We start from the raw sequence: 18977 nt of genomic DNA, 5'->3' as shown, positions 1-18977 counted from the left end.
GTTCTTGGTTGGGCTCTCATCTCCTCAACTCCACTACCTTTCAATTTCACTTTTTGCGTTTGTAACTTGCTATTATTATTATACTACTACTTTTGCATACCGGAACCTGGCGTTACATTATTTCTCATCGGATACATATCAGTCTGTCACTCAGAACGTCACGTTTCCTTGCTTATTCTGCTCTTGTCATACTAGTGTTTCATTTGTCTGATACTATCCGGCTAGCTAAACAGACCTTGAATGCGAGCATGTATTCGATCTTAGGCAAAGAAAAACAATCAATTGTAGCGTTTTATGCTGTCGAAATTTGGAAATTCTGGTCAAATATCATATATACGTATACGCTAGTGAGATGGAAATAACGTTTGGATGTATGAACAGATAATGGTTTGAGACAAATGTAGAATACATAATGGTGTCGCTCTGTCTCTTTTGAACAAGAATGTGAACGCGCCATCGTTTTTATCAAGATGGTACAAGATATGCAAGGGTGTATCGAATGAGACAAGTATTAATAAAAGAACACAGAAGAAAGGAGAAGAGAAAACAAACTGAAAGGAGCATCGACATTTGAGTAGCCCAATCTAATCGCTCATGGTTCATTAGTTATAAACATTTCGTTAGCCCTGAATGTGGTCAGAGAAAAAGCTGTCATCCATAGAAACTCAACGAGAAAGTAAAGCTTTTGGAAGCTGTTCAATCTACGTCAGCTGGGCTTGGTGATGGTGATGACTGTTCCTGCTGCTTTTCATTCAGCTCGGCGGGATTTGTCGGGTTTTCAGCCTTCTCTTCGTTGTCTTGAGTGGAGGCGGTAGGCACATCTTTCTGAGATTCGGGGACCGGGAATAAATCACTGAACAGGTTGGGAAGGAAACGGTCAAGACGCTTCTTGGTTTCTGTCCAAATCTTCTGTTTGTTGGCATTGCTGGTAGGTGGTGGCGTGAGATAGCCACTGTCCGCCATTACTAGAAGTATATTCTTGATACTTTCAGGAATCGCTTCCTCCTGTGTAATAAATTACTAATCAGCATTTGGCCCGGAATAAGGGAAAAGGACATTTGCATACCAAAGCATCCCCTTGGCCACTATTCATCATCCGATCTAGTATGTCTAGTATCTTCAACCATAGGTCAAGCATGCCACCAGAACTGGATAGCTGATCTAGATATCGTAGGAATATCTTGCAGACGAGTGTGGCAGCTTGAACACGAGTCTCGCTCATTCCTATGGGATCCGAGTGGTATACTTCAGGCTTCAGTAGACGTAAGATGAGGGGGAACAGGACTTCATCAAATATCGAAGTCCATTTGTCATCATTTTCAGATGCAAACTCCAAGGACACAAGAGAGCGTTGAAGGGTCGAAATGGCTTGGTGCCGGATATCCCGACAAGGATTGGTACATTGCATCGTCAAGGATTGGAAGATTGGAGACCAGTAGGCAGCCCAAGCTGTAAGTACGTTAGCAAAACAACAGATATGCATATCTGGAAATTAGACGCACCTTCGCTCCTCTCCAGATGGGATTGTTGAATCAAGCTAGGCGTGCGACTTGTCAATTGATAGATGATACCAATCGCATGTATACCCCTTAATACCGTATCGTTTTCACTACTGCCGTTAGCATCGTTAGCATTCTACCAAGTGAATAATGAACAAGGAACTTACGTTGGCTTTTCAAGCTTGCCGCCTCTTGATCGACGCGCATTGGCGTCTCGTCTACGCTCTTCAGCAGCTCCTATGCTTCCGGCACTTGCAAACTCATTCGCAAGTGCAACGGCTGATTCGTAGTTATCGGCTGAGATTGCTGGAGGGCTACTCTCGACAATGCCTTTGAGTATCTCGAAAACAATAGAAGCAGACGTAGTTTGCGGGCGCAAGCGTTGTAAGATGGACCAAAAATCAGGCGATATGACTATTTCCCTCCTCAATGGTTCCGACTCGGCAATGCATCGTGACAAACTACTAAGCACTGGTGCTGCTGACATCTCTAGAATGTCTTGGTCGAAGCTGGAAATAGCATGCAAGATCACTGGAACCCGTATAAATGGTTGCTCCTATAAAATGTGAGATGAATCCCATCTTGACTTCGGGTGTGTCAACTTACATAGCTCAACCGGAGTAGATTAAGTAAGTAATATAAGACTCGAGAGACTATAAGGGGATGGACATTCCTTGCATCCCGGACAATACCTTGTAATGAACCAGCTAGATTTTCGCCAACGGCTTCTATGGTCTCCGCATCCCGGATAGCTAGAACAGTGGCTAACTCTAAGGTATACAGCATACCAGGATTGTAACCAGGCGATGTCAAATCGCTCTTGGTACTAGAGGGTCGTGGTCCAGCGGATGATGGGCGCTCGGTCTTGACCACAATAACAGCAGAGGCATTCTCTTCTGGGAGTTCGAGTAGCAAAGCATCAACAAGGTTGGATAATGAGGATTGAGGGAGTGATCTATTCCGTGAAAATTAGCATTAAGAAATCATGATAGAAGTGTAAAAGGACGGCATACTTGAGATTATTCAGCATGTCGCTGATATTACAGGCGTCTATACAGTCGATCGTGCAAAGAGTATTATCAAGCTCTTCATCTGATGGTTCTGGAGGATCGTCTGCAGCGTAACTTGACAGGTACGAAGTAAAGGCCGAGAGTAGACCGGTCTCTCTTTGGGATTCACGTTCGACGACCTGTGACGGAGGCTGAAGTGGGATTGGTGTTATACCAAAATTGGAGACAAGACTGTCGGCGAATGGTGGAATGAGCGCATTAATGAATAGATTGTGTAGGATCCGAATGACGTATTTCCAACTTTGCCCGACAGTAGCTTCGTTTCCAGTCAAGACTCTGAATAGTACCACAGTTGCCAATTGAGCTCTGAAGTCTCGGCCGAACTTGACGGCCAGCTCGCTGACCATGACTGTTTTCTTGACTACCTGAACCTCGGTATTGAGAGAGGTGCTTGGAGGGGTTTCCGTCGCAAGAGTGCTAATTGAGGCTAGGCAATAAATGATTCGGTCAAGAGCTTCTGTCAGGCCATATTTGGCTGCAATCTGGGCGCATTGGTCGAAACCTTGGACCACTCTTGAAAATACAGCATCATCGGATGCGGACATGAAGACGTACGAAAGTGTGGCAACGATAGGTCGCCAGGTGGCAGAGAACATCTCAGCATCGTAAATGTTAGTGTCGCAGATTACGAAGTCTCCGGCAGCTGGAGTCTTCATCAACATCTCCCGCCAAGCAAAATCGAAAGCATGTTTGTTCTCATGTTCGTCTGGAAGAATAATCTCGTTCTGCTTGATAGAATCATAGATGCTTTGTAACTCATCCTGGTCAAAATCTTTGCCACCATTGACTCCTCTGAGATTCCTTGCAAAATCCACGCAAGTCATTCGGTCTGCATTCTTGACGTTTGGGTTGTATAAATTAGTATTCAGCATAATGATGCCGTATATCAAAACAAACAGAGCGTCCTTATCTGCAATTCCCTCAGGCTGTGCTTTTGCCATGTATATTTCAGAAAAGAATGTCACTATCCTTTCAATCAATGGTGATTCACCGGGCAGTCGAAATGAGCCAAGAAGTTCACGAAGAGCCTCAATGACACTCTTGCCAGCAAAGTCAAACAAGTTTATGAAGGCTGCAAGTAATTTTTCATTTTGTTTCTTCGCAATGAATTCACCGAGAATCTTCTTTGAAACACGGGTAGTGCCCTTCAAGAAGCGAGCAACAAGCTCAGGATCGTCGGGATTTTCAATGATACCCTGTGAAGCAAGATACGCAACTCCAGCTTTAGGGTCTTCGTTGAACTTGGTGGCGCCTTGTACGATGATTTTCTTTCTCTGTCGTTGACTTTTGAGTTTCTCCGGATCTGGATAACCTTCATGTCGAGGTTCGTCATCAAGCCTATCGGCGATGAATTGTATATAACCTAGAAGGGAATCGAGGCAAAGAGGCGGCACATTCGTTGTGCTCCAGGTAGCCGAGTCCGGGAACGCGCTTCGGGAAAGCAATCCCACCATGTCTTCACAAAGATCTGCCCGGTCTACCTCACTGTCATAATTGACAAATAGCTCCACCATGAAACCTGGCATACGAGCCAAGACGCCAATGCTCTCAACCATAGCCTCTCGAGCTTCCGGCTTCCTAGAACCGCCCTCTAAACCCAGTTTCTGCCTATCTTGTACGGGAACGGGTGTCTCGCGGCCACCGCCAGGTTGTGATGGGGAGGGTTTGACAAGTTTTGGCGCCTGCGGAACGCCCTCGTATAACGATGGGTTGATGCCGGGTTCCCTTGGAATATCAACTCGAGGATGAAGACAGGCAACGAGGTATGACAGATAAAGTTCTTGTTGCAGTTTCAAGACTGAACGGCAAGTTGAGAGCAGCGTTCCAGCCACTCTGAGTGAAGCATTCAGGATTGCCATGTTTTCTGAACGTACCAACTGAAAGAGATGGCGACATAGATCATCTTCGGCAAGAACTGCAAGGGTAGGATGACGGGCAACCGAGGGACCGGAGACCTCGAGTGCGACGTCGATTATTCGTAATGCCATGACCCGCATGGTATCAGTATGTTGTGAATTATGTGGATCTAAGAGATCAATTAAGACACGGAATAGTTCCCGAATTGAGAGAATGCCGTAAGGTCGTACTTCGGCTGCTTCTGACTCCTCATTTTCAGTTGCCGACGCTGTCGGTCCATCGCCGTTTGCCATAAGTTTGGGTTCCTCACCACTTGTGGGTTCCTTCTCTTCCTTCTCAGCCGCTATAGTGTCGGACCCCATTGTCGACGGATGCTGAGGAATGACAGTGTCTCCATTGACAGCAGGATCCATTTTTAGGTTGGCCAAGTCATCCTCAATCTGCTGCTGCTGATTTTGTGTATCGTCGCGACCCTCCTCCATATCGATTGTGGATAACCGAACAAATATCACCTGGCACATATTGATCATGGACATTTCGGCTGACCGGCGGAGCAATTCTGATAGACGGTTCTGGCAGCACATGCTCAATCCTGTTTCCATCATTTCACAGACGCTCTCATCTCCAAGAAGCTCGCCTTCCGGTCGTGACAGCATTCCTTCCATCAGCTTCAGTATTCTCAACAGAACGACTTCGTCGGCAACAGTATCGCTGGCCTCAAAGCGACAATGTGTAATTGCGGCCGACAGGAGTTGCATTGCCACGGAAATACGAGGAGAGTGACGGTTGATGATGTCGTAAGCGAGAAATTTGGTGACAGCGACCAGAGCCAAGGAGGTAATCGGCGCGGATGTAGACGAAGATCGAATAACCTGTAGGAATGGATGTAGCAATGCTGGAGCATCAAACGTCCTGATATCTCTGCACGACTTCAAATCACTCCGCAACCGAGTGAAGGCGGATATCAAAGGGTTGTCTTGGATGCTCTTCCCTTTCTTACCCCTCAACCCCCATCGATTGGCCAAAGCAAAATCCCCATCTGCTAGTTGTAACTTATCCGAAGAGCCGTTTTTATTTCCCGAGACACTATTCCTCGAACTCGAGATGGGAGAGGCTGTGATGTCGCGGTCGCTTCCTTTGGTTGAGCCGCTGCCGCCCAGAATGGCAGCCACGGAGGAGTGAGCCCAGCGGGCATGTTTTCGCATGGCTGATGTGACGGTGATACATTCTGTTGTCACCAGGGACACAGGGTCCACCGATATGGGGAGTGTGTATTCCGACATCATGGACGGAATCGGTGGAGGGCGAATCGAAGACGACGACATAGGATCAAGCATCTGGCCATCTGGCGGTTGTACTGACTCCATCGGCATAAACCAAACTGCTCCTTAGCTCTGCCGCCCGCGTGCCCGCATAGCTCCCGTTTGGGTTTAGCGCGCCCCCCGACTGAATAAGAGGACAGAGTACGGAGTATGTATGTTTGTCTTTTCCCAAGTCCTGCTAGGTACGTCGCATCTTGTTTTCATATGCGTGTCTTCTATACGTGCTCGTCGAGTGGACCGTATAGGCAGTTGCTCGGTACCCATGTAGTACCCATACATAGTCGTCCATGGCAGTTCAAACTTCAGGCAGCTCCCTCCTCCCTTGCATGATGGGACACTATTGTACTGCATCGAACGCACAACTAACTAATGAAAAGCATACTCGATTATTCATTGACGAACAAATTCAATAATTGGACACTCTCCTGAAGCCTACATCGAGAAGAGCGGTCTGCCCAATTATTCCGACACAGATCGACCAATCGTACTGTGTATGTCTGCCATTAGGTGGAGAATATTGCTGTCCAAAACTCCAGGTACTACAGAGTATGTAACTAGATTAATGACTTGGGTCTCCTGCTCGTACTCTGATCGTGCAGCTCCTAAAGACTCAGGCCTGGACGTACATACAAAATACGTACAGTCCACAGTTATATGAAAGCTTTGTTGCAAGTTGCAACAACTCTCAGGTCCTCGGCTCGGCCTTCTCCAGTCGTACCGGAATGAGCTCTCGTGGTACCTAAAGTTCCTAAACCCAAGTGACGCGCCCCGCTGTCGCGCCACTGGCTGACCCAATAAGCGCCACAGATACGTCAACAACAATACAACAAACAGATCACTGCATCTTGTTTCTTTCAATTCTCGAGATCGCTCTGCTTTGTGTTTCTCATAGAGCAATAATGCGCTTCTGGTGATTGCGTACTGCTCTGGAAGGTGCCCATTGCTTGATCGTTGTCAACACACACTTTGCTTGGAGTTGTTGTCGCATCTTGTTTATCTTATCTCCAGCCATACCCGTACCTATGGCGCGTTGAATGCGCTTTAGCTGTGGCGTTGATTGGACATGCACAACATTAACACAGAGAAAAACAAAGAAAGAGTGCCAATTGGAATAATCAAGAAGGACTGAAAGTCATTCAATGAGGTTGGCTCTTGCCATTTGGTATCGGCGTCGCAAGGGAAGCTACGACTGAGGGCGGCATGGCGACTATCAACAACTCTCTGGCAGAGCTGCCTCTGGAGCAGCTGTCGCTCTACTATGTCACTGATCCTTACCTATCCTCTGTCCTCATATTCTATGGATCAGTTGCGACAACTAATTCCAGCACGAGCAGCACCAGAAATCAAGCGCACATCTTCAGCGCTGCCGGCCATAGAAGCTATCCCCGCATCATCGCGTCTCCCGCTGCGCCGCTCTACAGCGCAGTCCACCATCTTCCCCGCGAGAAACAGGGAGACGAGATTTATCGTGGAGTAGCTGTCAGTCTTCTAAAATATTTCCAGGAGATTCCACAAGCCGCCCAGCAGTGCTTGAAACAGATTGCAAAGACTGGAAAATCAACCGGGAGGTTTCCAAGACTGTTCGAAGAGACTCATGCTGCTGATCTCGCCAACAGAATGGCCAAAATCAACAATACAGCCGAGATTGTACGAGATCTTAGACTTGCCTACGATGAGAGGAAGGCCCCGTGGATCGACATAGATGTCATGCTGCCTTCGGGCTCGACTATCTCGCCTGCACCACAAGACCAGGATGAGACGGCAGCAGACGAAGCATTGGACGATAACGCAAGTAGTGGGCAATATGGGAAATTTACATCATTGATCGAAGCTTTTGGAAACCCAATCTTCCTTCCAACCTCCCGACTTCGACGAGCGCCCTCCCAGCCGACAAACCTGAGCAAGTCGACCCTATTCACAAGAGGTCAGAAAGAAGCCTTGCGGCTGGCTATGTGCGAGGTTGTTGACACGGAAGAACGCTATGTGAGCAAGATTTATGACCTAGTGCACAATGTTGTCCAAGAGTTTCAACAAAAGGCTCGATCTAAAAGCACATCTAGTACCAGCCCCGACGAGACTGCCTTGGCCGAACTGTTTCCTCCATGTCTTGAGGAGATCCTACAAGTCAACATGGATTTCTTAAAAGTGATGCAGCAAATCCTAGAGAGTACCGAGCAGGGAGCTATCACAAGCCTCGCAGAAGATACAGATCTACGCACCTCGCCGTCCGGTCGCATGGCATCAGAACAAGACAGAGATATAATGGGCGCAATGTCCTTTGCAAATGCGCTGATTGAATGGTTTCCCCGTTTCTCTGAACCATATGCCGCCTACATGAGAGCCCACACCGGATTTACTCAAACCTTGAACTCCTTCCTGAAGGACGATCAATCGAGCTTTTCGCGCCGAGTTTATGAGACTGGCGAACAAAAACTGCGATCGCTACTGATGGAACCTGTTCAGCGGTTGCCCAGGTACAGCCTTCTTATCGACGCTATGACAAGCAGTATACCGTCCATTCACCCATCCGTTCGCGTTTTCCTCAAAGCACGAGATATCATAAAAGAAATCTGTTCTCTTGACACGCCAGCTAATACCGACCATACCCGAAACATCAAGCGAGTGATGAAACTGGTTGAGTATTGGCCACCTTCTATTACCCCTCAGGGACGCCTGATCAATGCTATTGATTCCACTGAGATCCTCCCACCGTACCACATTCAAGAACAGCAGAACACTCAGAATGCGACTACGCTTATGCTTCTTTACAAGAATTGCCTGGTCTTGCTGTCTCGATACCCAGGGAGCAACATGACAGCTCGTGCGCTATTGTCAGATCTGGAGAATCAGCCAACCACCACCAGCGACAAGTCCCTATCGCAGCCCAGCCCCCAATTCAGGTTTCTAAGAGCCTTTGACTTGAACAGCCTATTTTGTGCACAGTCGAGTGGTGGTCATATTCTTTACCTGATGCCTACCACTATGCTGTTCAGTACCTCGCAATTAGCGCAAATGACGCCACATGCGCTTAAATTGTCAGGTATGTATGAAGGAAGAGCGAGCCGCTTGATTGAAGAGATCTTGAAAGCCAAAATCGAGGGTCGCTTTTCGGAGCGGGAACGTGAAGGTGCCAAATGGACGTTGCGCAGTCCTAGTGTACCGTCTGGAACGCTTGGGATCCTTGCTCCCGTATTTGAAGAGGACGCCAATGGATCGATGCAGCGATCTGGATACTCAAGGATTAGGGTCGTTTTTGATACACCAAAAGCAATATGCACGAAGACCTTGGACAATGGGTCAGTAGACGTGATCGTGTCTGTGACTCTGGCGGATGGCGATATGTACAGAGTGGAAGTGAGTACCATTAGTGGTCCCACCACTGTGGACACAGTGAGTGCCGATATATTTATATCGACAATTACAGCAAGACGTGAGTCCTCTAGCAGGCGCTTGGGGTTACAGTTTGCTAACAGATCTCAGTGTCTCCTCTAATTCCTACGGTGTGCAGTATCCAGAATCGGACTTTAACAGAATCGTCGATCTACTCAAATCTAGACATAATCCGCCAGATCGGCAACCATATCATATCTCAAACAAAGGTCGCACGTGGGTTCCGGCCGCCATCTCCTACGAAACTAATTTCAAACCTCTGGGGCAGTGGAAGTCAAGCCAAAGACACACCTTCCTTGTCAAAATCATTTACACAGAATCTGGTTCTCGGTGATATCCCGAAAATGACACCAAAAACTGTCCCACGACCAACAACTTCACCTGGAATGCTAGATGAACCCCCCAAAATCTCAGTGGTTGCTCCTTCCAGTTCTGGCCAGGACGACCAGCTTATGAAATTAGAGCAGACCCTGACGGCTTACATTCTTGCTCTACGCTCGCGGAGTGGCAACATTGTAGGTCGCAGCCTGAGAACTAGGGCAAATGCAGACAAATCTATGGTGAATGAACTGTACAACGTTCTCCTAGAAGATCCTGCCAAACTTCAAGCGGCCGCCGAGGTTCCTGTCGATGTTTTGTTCGTGGCATTTGAGACATTTATGCATCACGCGTGGAAGGATTTGATCGGCTCAATCGTGTCACCTGACGCCCTTAGGGCAATTCAGTACAAATTTGATTCTTCATTCCCAAAGGACTTTGAAGACTTTTTCCGGAGAGTCCTTGGTGATTTTGGTCCACAGAATCGCCGTGCTCTCACTGCAACGGTTCGGCTCCTAGCAGAGCTCCTGGATGCCTCTGGCAATGATGGCGACAGGGGTGCATTGACGGTGGCATTTGCCGAGATACTTAGTGAGAATGAAGATCCTATGCAGTACATATCTTTGCTTGATCGTCTTGTCGAAGACTTTGAGAATCTATTCGAGGAATCAATGAGCGAATCGAAATCACATGAAACGACTCCGAACAGACCTCGTTCTTACACGGGCTCCATAGGATCTAATGCCTCGTCTTTCCGGAAACGCCTGGGCTTTGGCCTGCACCGAGAGAACTCATCTCGTTCCGATGGAGAGAGCAAAGTCAGTTCCCTCATACGCACTTTGAGTAAGACCAAAAACAGTGGCGATTCAGACGTGAAATCACAGTTGTTCCGTTCAAAGTCAACCGACACGGATTCCAGGCTTGCGGAGCTGCTACGTCCGACCACTCGAGAACGGCCCACATTATACGGAGCTTTCTTGCCGGAAGACGATACTCGCCGTCCAGGAAGCGCACATGAAGATAATTCTGTGCTCGGTGCTATTCGTGAAGCGCCTACCACTCCACAAAGGGAACCAATCCGTAGAAAGAAAAGACGGAGCTCTCTATCCGATTTGCCAGACCCAAGTACCCCTCCACGCCCTGTTGCGCTATCATCAATTGAGATACGCAATCCATTGACTCCAGTGCCAAAGCCTCGTCCCCAGTCGGAAGTTTTTTCTCGCATAGCTCAATTACAGGAGCCTGACAGTCCTGATCCAAAGGCGCATACTCGAATACCACAGGTTTCCAAACTTTCCGCCCAAGCCACTTCTCCTCGACGCTCAGGATCTCCAGTACGGAGTCTCCTGTCCCCGGTAGCCCTCAGGTCCCCGATGCAAAAGGAGAATAGTCAGCAGAGACCAAGGTTGGCGGAACGTGCTGTTAACAAGAAGACTGATGGGCCAGCATCTCCAACATACACGCGCAAAAAGCGATCTGATACTCTGACCAGTATCCCGCAACCATCCAGATATTCGTTGCAGTTCAAAGACCGACCTATGTCGTCCCATGGAGTAGACTTTTCAGGAAGACGTGAACGAGCCTTGTCATCGCCGCAAAAGCCTCAGAGGATACGCATGCAAAGCCCTCAAAAGGTGAGACGCGATCCAGTCCAATTGCAGTCGTGACCTACTAATCCGTTTTCCAGCTCCGCGATCGTCTTCAGAGTACCTTACATGTTCAAACCCATGCAGCATCTGCCTTCCAGTCTGAATTGCAGCTGGTTGGACAAGAACTATCTGCTCTTACGTTATCTTCCTCACCAACAGGAAATAGCCAGTCTTTCTCGATCGAGGCCTTGCAGGCTCGTATACGCAACCTGGAACAACAATTCTCAAGTTTTAGTACCGATATCAGTAATCAAACAGCAAACATGAAGAAAGATGTGGATTCCTCATTGGCTGTAAGCGAGAAACGAGCAAAAAAGCTAGATGAGCTTTACCGGGAGGCTAGCGCAGAAAACGAGGCACTATACGAGAGATTCAACACTGAACTTGGTAAAGTCGTGAGAGAAGTCCGTGCAGGTAATGGAGTGGAAGTTATGAAGACGCAGTTGAAGAGCACGTTGGAGGAACTCAGTCGTGTGAAAAAGGAGAATTTGCGACTGAAACGCGAACTCGGAGGTCTCAAAGCAGTGAGAACCGATATCGAGGTGTCTAGTTCTGCGAAGGAGGTTGTTGAGATACCTGATGCATAGCGGCTGCAACCATGGCCGAGCCTCATTTCCATTCTATTTCTTTTCTTTCCTCTATTATAGAATCCTTCTTTGTCTGGCAAACAGCGAACAGCATTTTATGGGCCTCATCATTATCATTATTGGATTTTTTTTTAATTCTTTTTGGTGAGTTTTTGAGCGTGCTGGTCTGGATACTGGGTCATTTCCTTTATTCTTGTATACCTTCATTTTCTTTCCTTTCAAGATGTAGATGTTACACTACACTGTCAAATATGTGCATTACCAACAAACAACAATCCTTTTTCTAACAATCAATATCGTACAAGTCTATATTCAACTACACAACAGTACATCACCTAATCATACAAACCCAATCTTCAAAGCTCAAAAATGGCCATGATACCCAGCAACCTTCTTCTGATCCTCCGCCAACCAACCCATCATCTTCAACGCCTCCGTATCAACATTCTTATACGACCAGCGACACTGAACCTTGAACCCAATCTCCCCATCCACATCCATATCCATTAAATTCAACGTTGGTAACCCAATGTACCCTTCTTGCGGAACATTGCCTCGAATTTTCAAGATAGAGATCCTTCTCTTTTTCCTTTTTTTATTGTTCTGGTTTTCGGTTGTCGGTAGAAGTGTGCTGGTCGTGATGACGGGTATCGTGAAGCGAGAATTTCGAGGCGCCCATTTCGCGAATTCGTAGTTTCTCTTCATGGTTTTCAGGTAGAAGTTTACGAAGGCCATGTCCTTCTTTTCGAGGGGACGGATTGTGATGCGCGGGTTCAAGGATTGAAGGCTCGCAAGTTCTTCTGCAGAATGAGCAGAAGGACGTTCTGCGCCATCTGCAGAACCGGCCTTCAAAGGGTCATTAGGGTCAGAAGCGGACTCTCGATTGAATCGGAACTGGAACCAATATCGATTATCCCACAGTACTGGGGTGGACCATTCATCACTCAAATTATCGATTTCGAGTATGGGCTCTGTGCCCGCCATGAACGGTGTTCGCGATATGTGCCAGATATTGTCGAATAGGACACCCGTATCTTTATTATTGGGTGATTCCTGTAGACGGAAGTGAACGCCTGCAACTGTGAAATCGTTTCTTTGCTGACCCGTGAAGATTTCGTGCGCAAATCTTTCGTAGAGTCTGAGAGCTTGGTTTTTCACTTCCGGGCGCGGAGTGATTATATTGACTATACGCCGAAGCGCAGCGGCGAGGATCCGATAATTTTGCGCATCTGACGAATGAATAGGGAGCGTGGGGAACATGACTTCCATCGTCGAAGTATTTGGATAAAATTTCAGTAGCTGACAATCCCGAAGGAGTTTATCCGTCTCACTCATGATGTCGAGTAGCGACACACGATTATTCGCCAAAAACGTACTCATCGAAGCAGGTCTAAGGGCGCGCGGTAACTTGTCCGACGCAAGCAGGTTTCTAATCGTATTTCTGATAGTGAGCGTAGGATCCGAATTCGTCGGATCCGTGACGTATGGCACTTTGGCTTCCCGACACGTTTCCAGAATACTTGACTTATAAAACGGTAGCAAAGGTCGACACAGCAATACGCCCCCAGTGGTCATATCAAATTTCCAATCCACTGTGGAGAAATGAGTCATTTTACCTTCCTTGAGATCGAATTCGAAGCTTCGCTGTCGACCGCGTATCGTTTCGATGCTTCCGCTTTCAGATACGCCCCATAATCCGTGACATTCGGGGATACGTGCCACCGGCGCTATACCAGCTAATCCTTCGAGTTGGGCTGTAGGTGTCATCCTTAGTAGTCCAGTTTCGACGTTGTCGTCCAGATGGTGACCAATTAACAAAGTGTTGAGGCGGTTTTCGAGGCATGCTATTCCCAATGCTTGATAGCGTTTTGTGCGAGCAAGGGTTTCAAATGCCATTTGCTTTTTGGGGGATTCCCCCGGTAGCCAGTCTAGAGTTAAGACCTCTGATTGAATATCTACATTACTAGAGTTAGTTGGAAGATAGGTTTGAGTGGTAAGCAGACAAACCCAAATTCGATAACCATTTTGTAACCATGTGTGCCTCTTCGGTACTTTCCTCGCGAAACTTGTGATCAACCACAAACGCTTTCACGTCCAAGTTGAGCTCTGGCCGAGTGATCTGCAATTGTCGACAGAGATATGCCAGAGCCATGGAATCAGGCCCGCCACTGACCGCGATGCCTAAATAAATCCCCTCAGTATACCATCACTAGAATAGAACATATGAATAAATACCTATTCGGCGCGGTATATGATTCACCGGCGCGCGCTGATATCGCGGCAGGATATTTGTCCATGCTTCTCGGAAGCTCTTGAAAAATTGTTGTGTCGATACAGGTGCGGAGATGCCATATTTGAAGGGCAGGGCCATCTTCGCCGGGGTAGCCAATTGGCTTACATGTATTTATTCAATGCATAGACATTCAGTACTGCTTCCTTGGTTTTTTTGTTGATGGATACGATACATGAGAGATGAAGGTGATGTTGATGTTTGCTTGAGTGGTTCTTTGAAGGTGCGGATTTTTGATTGGTCAAGAGATTGTCTCGTTGCGATTGCGGCCTGAGGCATAAACCCCCTGATCGATGAGCTTTACAACTTCGAAGGTTTCCTCTTGACAATATCATTGGCAGCAGTCCAATGACAGAATTAGATATGTATATGTTCGAGGTTGAAACTTCTGAAGACCGGTTTGCAAGGTGGCTTTGAACCTTGGATCTTCCATGTCTTGACCCTACAACGTCGTATATACATCCATGGATGTATAGCATTTCTCAAAGTTACACATGTAGCTGGTACATAGGGCGATACGGGTACTTGGGCAATATTGGATTGACCAGTTGACCTAACTAACTCTATTGTTGCACTTACTTGATAGACTTTTATATTCAACGAATGGTACTAACGATAATCGTAGCCGAGTGCACTTGTTGCATCCATACGGATACCCACACATATATATACACATACGCATTGAACGTCTGAGAACAGCAGGTATCACCGTAATGTACGCCATGCAAAGGAACCAAGCCAAACACAAACAGTATTACATACAAGTCAAAAGAAAAGGCAAAAGCAAAATGCTTCAATAACAATCAGTAACAGTAATTCGATCAAGGAGGCCCATCCGAGATTGAATTCGAAGCATGAGAGCTGGACACGTTGTCGCTGAAGTTATTGTCATCTGGAGGATTGAGCGCTGAAGCTCCCGTCGTCTCTTGCTCCGTCGCTGGTGAGCGAATAACCTTTTTGCCGTTCGCTTTATAGAATAGGATCATATCTCCACCTGTTCGCCAAATGTGGGTTTTGATTGTGGCCAGGGTCATATTGATAGGGACCAGCTGCATTATGTTAGCGGTCTGCTACATGAGAACAAGATACCCGATACTTACAGTATTTTGGCAATACAACTCCAAATAATCTTCTGGCTGCATGGGGTTTGGATCCGGCTCGGCTGGGTTGGGCGAATCGATTCTCTCAGCAATGTATGCGAGTACCTTCTTGGCTCGAAGCATACGGTTCGCATTCAGCCTAGAACTGCTATTATCCATTCCTCTGTAGGCCTGTTAGCTTGAGAACCTGAACGAATTGAAATGATGGCATACCCTTCAAGTTTGCTCACTGGCGGCAACTGGTTATCGTATGGCTTGAGGATGAAAGCTACCTTTACGACTTCCTTAGGCGGTGCTTGGTTCTGGGCCATAAATCAGTATATCAATCATGCTCTCTTCATGTGAGAAAGTGATCGTACCTTTAATAGTAGCTCTCCAACCCAGTGTGGAACTGTCTTCTCAAGCTTATCAATTTCCTCGCGTATGCTGCCAACTGACCCTCGATAAAGGTCCGCAGCCACAGCCGTGTTACCGGTTTCTTCTTGAATCAGAATATCAGTGTCAGCAGGAATATTTAATTCAGGCGTTTCGCTCGTTGAGCTTGGTGTAATCCCTGAATTCAACGGTGCTCCAGGATAGCGCGCAAGGAAGGTTTCGTATTCGTGGCGGATACGGTCAATGACCCCATAAAGATTCGATTCGAAAGCTTTCTCCTCTTTCTCAGACGATTTATCTGACTCTTCTGGTTTTTCCTCCGGCACCGATGGTTTCACCTCAGATGATGTTCTTCCTAGCTTCTTTGGAAATTCCATTCTGAACTTCTTTCCGAATAGCGATGCTTTTTTCTTTTCCTCCTTTTCAGGCTCAGCCGGAGACAGCGGAAGTGCTGCTGGAGGTTGTTCCTCAGGTTGAGGAGGCTTCTCTGCTTCAATGTAGTGGCTGCTAGAAAAGTAGTCATTTGATTTGTTGGAAGATGGAGGCCGCGCCAATTCGTGGCTCAGTCTTGTACTTGAGCCTTCTTCAGTTGGAGGAAGTGCTGAGGTATATGATGTAGCGCCTGGAGTTGCAAGATTAATGTTGAGGCCAGATGTCGTAGGATTAGCATGCAACCCATTCGTCACTCGCGGTGTTACCGAGGATCCATCTATGGCACCCTGAGGCCCTGTCATCCTTGGGGGTAATTCAATTGAGCCTGGCGCATTGGCACGTTGTAGTGCTTGGTTTTCTGCTGCTTTTGCTGAGATTATTTGCCTCTGAATTGCATCTCGCCTAATCTCCTCCTCTATCAAGTCATTGAAAAGCCAACGGAGAACCCATTTGCCGAGGTTTACTGTACATTATTAGTTAGCATTCACTCATGACAGGAAGTCAAACCACTTACTCCTTTGATCGGACGGATATTCTTCTCCGTTGGCCAGTTCGACTTCATCAGCATATACCTCAGCATCGAAGCAGCGATTTGGTTCTAGAATGACAGACAAACAACCTGTCCGGATGTCGAGGGTGCACCAATGAGCTATGCTCTCCACAGTATTGATCTCAGACGCAACGTCATCTATATGGCGCTTTCCAAAGCTTTGGATCGGAACACACTATATGTGATAGATCAGTATGCGGATGTAAATGCAGTTTCAAAAAGACAACCCACTTTCAAAAGATCCCACAGCAATACCTCTCCAGCTGTATCTTGAGTCAATGTGCGTTTCCTATCATTCAATATCAGATGTTTGATGACTCCAAGTTGACCTTCTATGGTCTCCTGCGGAAGAGAATAAACAGGCAATACGGCCCCGAGCTCTTCATTGGCAATCATCTCTGAGGGCTTGCGGCCACTCACAGAGGAGTAGATGGTGGCCCTCTCAGGATCGAGTTTCGGGAACATTGACATATTTGAAAGGGGAAGGATCGAGTTGTGTGGAATCTTCTTCTTCGACTGCTCGGCGGTATTAGCAACAATTTCCTTTCCAGGTGTTTCTGAGGGAGATTCAGCAGGCAATCCAACACTAGACCGTCGTGCTGCAGTGTTCGGAAAGTCTATTTCCGCCGCAGTATCAACATCGTTCCACCTGTTGATGCTGGATTTTGGAGTCGCCGTCCAGATAGAGTCACAGGCTGCTACAACCTTGACCACGCCGTCATTTTCTTGAAGAGCGGCAATTGACGTGCCCTGATCAATATCCGATACGTTTCTTGTGTCCGTCTTGGCGACGAGGCCGGACCTGTCGCTAGAGTAAAACACTGACAGCTGGGGATGGTCTGAGTACAGTGACCAGACGCTGTCATTATGCATAGTCAAGGTATGCGAGCATCGCCCTGCGGTCAACGACCACACTTTGATCGTTTGATCGGAGGACGCCGTCATAATGGTGTCTCCATCTTTATTAACCAGAATATCTCGGATATTATCCGTATGACCGACAAACTTGGTAATAAGCTTCCCTGATTTAGGATCCCACACGCGAACAACAGACTCCGGCCCTCCGGTTGCTAACACAGAGCCTCCCGTTCCCATAGCATATACGGAACCCTTCTCCGTTACCTCATCACCACAATTATCAATCTTGAGAATTTCGCCTTTGCCTTCCAAATCCCAGAGAAAGACCTTTTGGTCGAGACCGCCTGATGCTACCCAGTTGGAGTGCTGATCGGGAAGCGCCAGGCACTTGACGTAGTCCGCATGTCGGCCGATGGAAATTGGCAGTTCTTTCTCTAGCGATAACGGCCGCCATAATCTTACTGTTGTGTCTGATGATGCCGAAACGAGAGCGGAGTTATTTCGGGTGAGGACAATGTCGTTAATCCAGTGGCTGTGTGCCTGGACCTGGTCTCTGCGGGTTGTCGAGGGAGTAGTCTTGGAGGAGGGCGAGGAGGTATCCAAAGGGTTAAAGTCCCAGGAGCAAATGACTCCATCACGGCCTGCGGAGTATCTAGATATCGCGCGCGTCAGTTATACAGAAGAAAATCATGAGTCGTTGATTGAAAGCGATTACTTACAAAATGCGATTGTCGGAATCGACTGCAAGACCATTCACACCTAAGCGATGGCCGCCCGAGGCATTGGGTAGCGGGAGAACTAACGGACGACGGAAGAGATCATCAGACGAACAAATCCGGGGAAGCAACAACAGGATCGGCTGATGGAGATAACATACCGTAGCTCACTCGCTGATGGGTGTATTTGCGGGCCATTCAGACGAACGCTTGACAGTCAAGACTGATAGCCAGAAGATGGGTTTCATGGATTGGCTGGTGGAAGGTCAGAAGTCCAATGGAGAGTTGGGACTAGAGCTGCAGCAGGCGATTGCGGAGTAAAGCCGGGCGGGATGATGAGAGTGCACACCACAGTCTGCAGGGTGCATCACAAACACCCTCTCGATCGTGATCGTTCTCGAAGATGTGCATTAAACAACGGGTCGATATCGTTCAACTCACTCAGTTCAGTCATAAGCGGAAACACCGACGGAAGAGGGGGAGTTCAGGTTAATGTAATGACTTGGCATGATAGGATGTAGTTATAGCTAGCAGGGATTTGAACCAGCCATATCGTGGAAGAGGTTAGAGGTTAACTAGAAGTTAGCACTAGAGCTTTCTGGCTTCGGGCTTCTGTAGGGGTCTGGCACAGGCATTGGCAGGGGGATAACATTTAGCCATGTGGGGGTAAATTGGAGTCGCTCAACAATCCACGAGGCAGACGGTGGACGTCACAGTCGCGACGGAGGCTGGGGATAATTACGGGAATTTATACGAATACACATCCCATGTCTCATACACAACGCCGCAGTTACAGAGTAGGTTACTCGTAGCACATGAGCGTTGACGGCCTGAATCATGTATTGATCGATGTAATACATTTTATTGGTCACCTACTCCTCACCTGATTGAAACTTTGAATAATCGGGCATGTACCTGGAAATTCAACAAATCAATACACAAGAATACGAAACATACGCTGCGT

General features: G+C 47.4%; 4 protein-coding genes across 4 annotated transcripts; 1 reads left to right on the top strand and 3 right to left on the bottom strand.

Moving 5' to 3' along the window:
- Positions 1–696: 696 nt before the first annotated feature.
- On the bottom strand, positions 697–5793 carry EYB26_001565 (uncharacterized protein; the record flags this gene model as incomplete). Its single annotated transcript, XM_054260875.1, has 6 exons — positions 697–1005; positions 1067–1449; positions 1503–1612; positions 1667–2055; positions 2106–2454; positions 2513–5793. 6 exons carry the CDS (start codon positions 5791–5793, stop codon positions 697–699), a joined length of 4821 nt encoding a protein of 1606 aa, XP_054116850.1.
- A 1155-nt stretch (positions 5794–6948) lies between these two features.
- Positions 6949–11692, top strand: EYB26_001564 (uncharacterized protein; the record flags this gene model as incomplete). The annotated part of the gene is made up of 3 exons (XM_054260874.1): positions 6949–9178; positions 9229–11090; positions 11144–11692. 3 exons carry the CDS (start codon positions 6949–6951, stop codon positions 11690–11692), a joined length of 4641 nt encoding a protein of 1546 aa, XP_054116849.1.
- A 363-nt stretch (positions 11693–12055) lies between these two features.
- On the bottom strand, positions 12056–14063 carry EYB26_001563 (uncharacterized protein; the record flags this gene model as incomplete). The annotated part of the gene is made up of 3 exons (XM_054260873.1): positions 12056–13647; positions 13700–13873; positions 13928–14063. 3 exons carry the CDS (start codon positions 14061–14063, stop codon positions 12056–12058), a joined length of 1902 nt encoding a protein of 633 aa, XP_054116848.1.
- A 740-nt stretch (positions 14064–14803) lies between these two features.
- EYB26_001562 (uncharacterized protein) lies at positions 14804–18211 on the bottom strand (the record flags this gene model as incomplete). The annotated part of the gene is made up of 8 exons (XM_054260872.1): positions 14804–15031; positions 15083–15245; positions 15296–15384; positions 15442–16352; positions 16404–16614; positions 16671–17949; positions 18017–18095; positions 18175–18211. 8 exons carry the CDS (start codon positions 18209–18211, stop codon positions 14804–14806), a joined length of 2997 nt encoding a protein of 998 aa, XP_054116847.1.
- Between the last annotated feature and the right edge of the window lie 766 nt (positions 18212–18977).

Source organism: Talaromyces marneffei, chromosome 1 (genome assembly GCF_009556855.1).
Source record: "Talaromyces marneffei chromosome 1, complete sequence".
Taxonomy (NCBI): Eukaryota; Fungi; Ascomycota; class Eurotiomycetes; order Eurotiales; family Trichocomaceae; genus Talaromyces; species Talaromyces marneffei.
This window is presented reverse-complemented; position numbering and strand designations above follow the sequence as displayed.